Source organism: Pollicipes pollicipes, unplaced genomic scaffold (genome assembly GCF_011947565.3).
Source record: "Pollicipes pollicipes isolate AB1234 unplaced genomic scaffold, Ppol_2.1 Scaffold_6686;HRSCAF=7923_pilon_pilon_pilon, whole genome shotgun sequence".
Lineage (NCBI taxonomy): Eukaryota > Metazoa > Arthropoda > Thecostraca > Pollicipedomorpha > Pollicipedidae > Pollicipes > Pollicipes pollicipes.
In genome coordinates this window covers 28937314-28942506 of record NW_023596921.1, presented here as the reverse complement: position 1 = coordinate 28942506, position 5193 = coordinate 28937314, and the positions used below count along the sequence as shown (strand labels likewise).

Here is a 5193-nt window from a genome sequence, read left to right as displayed (position 1 = left end):
GCCCAAAATGAGGTCACGACTGATACGTGACCTGCATAACCTTTCACATTCTTCGACCTGTCACCAACGTATGTGTTCGGCGACAATCTTTCATACGAAACCCATATCGTAGATATTCACTCAAACGCACCAAACATACATACAGGCATACACCATGTCCTCAATGCTGACCTTGATGACACGTCACAGTGACCTCAGTGACCTCGATGACTCACTAGTGATCTCGGGGCTGATCTCGATGACATATTACAGAATGACCTCAGCGTTGACCTCGAAGACGCGTCACAGAGTCGGAGTTGTCGGAGTCCGAGTCAGAGAAAAAATGGATATGACCATTTAGGCAATGCGCAGAGCATCCTCCCGATAAAACTTCAACATAGGATAATCTCAAAAGATCATGTAAGTAAGAAAGGTGATGGAGCCACGTGGCAAAAGATGACCAGAAGTACTCATTTCTATTTTTAATGGATGCAGCAAATTATCGTTTCAAATAATGCTCACGCTTAACCGTATATATTGCCAAGAAATATGGCCTGGCTCAACCTTCCGCATGAGCTTGAAAATTCCGTGGCGTTCATATCATGACCTATGTAACCAAAAATCCCATAAAACCACAGTGCTTATTTATTATATATATGTACACACACACACACACACACACACACACACACACACACCACACACACACACACACACACACACACACACACACATATATATATATATATATATATATATATATATATATATATATATATATATATACACGATGCATAGGTATAGGTACGTATGCCAACGTTCCTCCAAATCGGAGAGGTAACGGTGAACAATAATTTTGGTTCAGCTTTGATGGTTTGTCCCGCAAATTGCCTCGTCGGCCGAAGGCGGCCCTATCACCCTCAATGTTGTCTCGGCACACAATATCGCAAAAAATGGTCAGAAATGGCAAATGACCGCACCATGATCACACCTGTAGCTACCTCTGCTGTGGTGTCATGGCAGACAGCTTGGTCGCCTCTCACCACTGCCAACGCAGCCAGCCAGTACAAAGAGGTGTGCCAGGTGCCACTGGTGTATGACGTCACTGTTCCCACTGAGGCAGCTTTCTGGCAGCACCTGTTGAATACAGAAGAGCAGCCAGCCGGAATTGACGCCACAGGTAACTACGTGCAATGATGAGTTAAGGTATCCTGCGTCGAACAGCTTCGATGCTTAGACTACAGTTGTCCGTTTGCGACATAACTACCTGCCACGTCACTGGCTGCTCCCCAAGGAAGGACTTGGCTAGCGAGCAGCTCAATTCAGAGCAAATCAACCCTCCAAGAACAAATATGTAACTAAAAAATGCCACGGATTAATGATTTCGTCACTCCCATTGCTGCTGCGATGTAGCTAAACCATTCTCGGAGTCCTCGCGGCATGCTAAGGAGGGGCTCATAAATGCGAACGTAAAACATACGCTACAACAAATGAAATTAACGCCACATACTATGGCTTCGGCCGAGGTTCGACGAGACTGGCCGCGCTTGCTTACGTAGCGACCGGTTCAAGACGATAGCCACCACCCGGCCAAAGGCGATCGGTGGTATGCCACGTGCGCATGGCTAGCGCGGCCAGTGGTACGTCACGCGCGCATGGCTGGTGCGACCGGTGGTCACGTGCATATGACCGGCGCGGCCGGTGGTATGTCATGTGAACGTGGCTGGTGCAGCCAGTATGTCACGCGCACATGGTTGATGCGGCAGGCGGTATGTCATGCGCGCGTGGCTAGCGCGGCCGGTGTTTGTACGCTGATCGAGCATAGACTGGCCGACTCACCCGACTCGGCCCCGACGCCGCCAGAACTCGGTGAAAACAGGGTGCTCTGACAGGGCCCGAAGCCGAGCGCGGACTTAACCCATTTACCCTGCGGACGCGGCAAGGATATCGCACCTCCCACAGACGTAGCTGATTTTACGTAAAGAGTTACGGCGAGTTTCCAGGGAAGCCATTATCTTTAGCTTTCTATGTTGCCATCGTCTCCTTTGACTTCACTCGTGTGAACTTGTTAAAATGGTCAGCTAAAAGACCTTGTGAAAACAGGCCACCAAATTTTCGCGGCATCTTCATGTACATATATTTCCGCAATCCATTGCCAGCAAAATATCTGCTTACCAATCCCCGAACAGATGCTTGTACAGGCTACTAACAGAACAACGACATGTCATACTGACACGTCACTCCTAAAACTAGTCTTATCCTGCAGTACAGTTTTCACGCCCAATCGCCAGATTCCAAATGAGAGCACCGAGCTAAAGTAGGTCTCCGCGCCGCGCTGCAACAGCATTTAAGGAATATACACACCCAAACGATACATAACGCAACGGGCTGATACGCTTGGAGCACGCTCCAATGAAAACAACAACTAACTACAGAAAGCACACGAAAGACGCTTCATGCGAACGAAACGTAAAGATGGCCCGACACACTGTACAAAATCGCCCCCGGGAGCGGCAGCCAGCATCCGAGGGCGGGCCCGCGCCGGGCCGTGCCGGCCGGAGGCGGAGGCGGGGTCGCGTCCGTCACAGCGGTCGCACTGGCCCGCCGGCGGCGTCGGCCCGCTCCCTGGCGAGGCGCGCCGGTCACAGCCGTCTGCAGTAGCCCACATCACAGCCAGCCGGTGCCGTCACGCGGCGCATCCCCGCCGTCGCCGCTGCCGGCCGCAGGGTGCAGACCGGCGCGCGGCGGCCATCGTCGCCCACAGCCACACCATTCGCGATCTCGAGGGAACCCTGCAGAACCCTGAGACGGCGCGTACCGGAGTCGGATGCAGCGGCAGGCCACGGGAGCATCAGTCCAGGAAGAAACCGATGTCGTACTCGTCCTCGTCCTCGTCCAGCTCGACGTCCAGAGGTTCGTTCTCCACGCCGGCGAACAGGTTGTTGAAGCATGGCGTGCCCGGCACGTTAAAGTGCGTGTATGGGTTTTCGCGTGGCAGCTTGGCGTTGCACAACCAGCAGAAGAGCGTGCCGCACTTGGTGCACGACATCTTGTTGCAGCCGTCGATTTTCTGCCGCCAGGGACCGGCGTCAGCGGTGGCACACGCCACAACTTGGTAGCGCTCGAGCAGGTGGGTGGGGGGGGGGGGGGGGGGGGGGGGGGTGGGGGGGGGGGGGGAGGTGCGGTGGGGAGGTTACGGAATTCCTCGGCCGTATGGTGTGACTCGCGTCATTACGACATTGGTCCGCACAACGGGCGGCGACCTCGGCTGGGCGTGCCACGGCGCGGCCTCGGCCGGTGTGTCGCGGGGGGGGGAGGGGGGAAGACTGACACGACGGGATTGGATTATATCGCCACCCGCCCCCGCGGAAAACACCACGCAATGAACTGTGTCGTGACGCACGTTTTGTAAAGTCCCACACGTCCCAGTATCACACGTTTCTCGTAGTTCCTGACCATTAACGAATTATCTGCTGCTCCCATTAATATGAACATGACATCACCCGCGACCTGGACAGCATTACATGACCTTCCGACCTCACAATAAAGAGATGCCGATTGCACTCTGACAAAAGAAACGACGGGTTGGCTTCCGGGCAAAGTAAGCACGGCACCTTCAGACACGATGGCACCATGTTTTTTGTCACCATTGTATCAAACAGCCGCGCCAGTTTGGTGAAAAACATGGCTATTATTCTGCCACTTTAACCTATGACTTAACCAAAGACTAGCTGCTGCTCGTCCGATCGGTACTGGGGATACCAGAGTCCCATCGAACTCGGTGTGACCTCCGAGAGGGCGGGCCATGGTGGCCTCCGATCCTGGCTAGGCGGGGCAGCACGCGGCGCTGGCGGAGTGATGTCTCACCTCGATGGGCGTGCGACAGCGCGGACAGCGCTCGCTGTTGTCCGACATCCAGCTCATGGACTCCACCTCCTCCACCAGCCGCTGCAGCTGGCGCCGGCCGAACCTGCGCTCCAGCACGGAGCGGTCGGCGCTGGACGCCGCCTGGTACTGCCGCACCAGCTCCATCCGTTCGCCTGGAGCGCGGCGTGGGCACGGTCAGCACGGCTGCGCTGTCCTTGACAGGAGGACGCACACTTCCAGCTCCACTCGCCCGCCCTGCCGTCACCGTAGCAAGCGGCCTCCACATACACCGCGCACGCGCCTCACTGCAGGACTGTAGCCGTCCCTGGGGGCTACTCCCATGCGGTCAGCGCCCGCCGATGCTTCCGCACGGCACGGTGACGGAACGGGGCCGGAGCGCCGCTGACGGAGCCCGCAGCGGCGCTGGCGGCACTGTGACGGAGCGGGGCCGGACCGGTCGCCACCGGAGCCGGCAGCGGAGCTGGCACTCACCGCTCTTGATCGAGCACGGGTTGGTGCCGTGCGAGGCGTTCTGGCAGATGGCGCAGAACACGTGGTGGCAGTGGGCGCAGCGTCCCAGGTTGTCCTCGGCGTCGAGCATCACCGGCTTCTACGGATGACGGGTCATGGTCAGTCAGGCCGGTCCCGCAGCAGTGCCCCAGCGCTTGCAGCACGCAACCAGGCACTACCCAACGACAGTCACCGCTACACATGGACCCAGTCGCGTCTGCGGCACTGGCAGTTCTGATACCAGACAAACGTCAACACGCGCTCAGGTGGGGTGGGCCAAATTGACCCCCGAAGGTTTTTTCAGAATGGTTTCCGAACGGCGCGGCGTAGCCGAGCCAAATTTTGCATAGCTGTAGGCTATTGAACAGCGAATCGTTTGGTATAAAAAATTAGATGCACCTTGTAATGTCACTGACCTATGGCAGGTCAAAGTCAGGCCGTGGTTTCAACGAAGTCAATTTCTAGGGAATCGTTCAATCTGATGCAACAACGGAGTGTTAGACGAAGCCATATACCTCTGGGATGCTTTCTCAGGCAACACAAGTACTGGATGAGCAAATTACGTTAACCTAAGGTCAGTTATGAAGGTCAGAACAAGGTCAAAACCATCCTGTTTTATTACTCTTGGGCTTGTTGTACGGGATAGTTTCCGGTGCTCATTTAGAATTTATTGACAGCAGGAACCGCATAATACATCTTCCACAGACTTTTTAGCGGTCATAATAGGTAATTAACCCAAAATGACCCGGTCAACATTTTGTTTTCCGGAGTATACTGCATAGCGTAATCTTTGTCGCTCATTCAAGTGCAAAACTCGGAGCAGTCTTGCGTTATTTC

The 5193-nt window shown here is 55.1% G+C and overlaps 1 protein-coding gene across 1 annotated transcript; it reads right to left on the bottom strand.

Annotated features, from left to right (window-relative positions):
- Positions 1–2830: 2830 nt before the first annotated feature.
- Positions 2831–4452, bottom strand: LOC119108703 (E3 ubiquitin-protein ligase RNF14-like). Its single transcript, XM_037232330.1, has 3 exons — positions 4339–4452; positions 3847–4019; positions 2831–3049 (listed from the first exon to the last, which is right to left on the bottom strand). The coding sequence occupies exons 1-3, from the start codon at positions 4445–4447 to the stop codon at positions 2831–2833; spliced, it is 501 nt and encodes a 166-aa protein (XP_037088225.1). The 5' UTR covers positions 4448–4452.
- Positions 4453–5193: the final 741 nt, after the last annotated feature.

Excerpts from the sequence above, each read along its gene's own strand:
- LOC119108703 (XM_037232330.1), bottom strand. The coding sequence starts at position 4,447 with ATGCTCGACGCCGAGGACAACCTGGGACGCTGCGCCCACTGCCACCAC. Across the intron at positions 4,020-4,338 it reads CCCGTGCTCGATCAAGAGCG|GCGAACGGATGGAGCTGGTG; the intron begins GTGAGTGCCAGC and ends GCCGCGCTCCAG. Across the intron at positions 3,050-3,846 it reads GCTGTCGCACGCCCATCGAG|AAAATCGACGGCTGCAACAA; the intron begins GTGAGACATCAC and ends CCCTGGCGGCAG.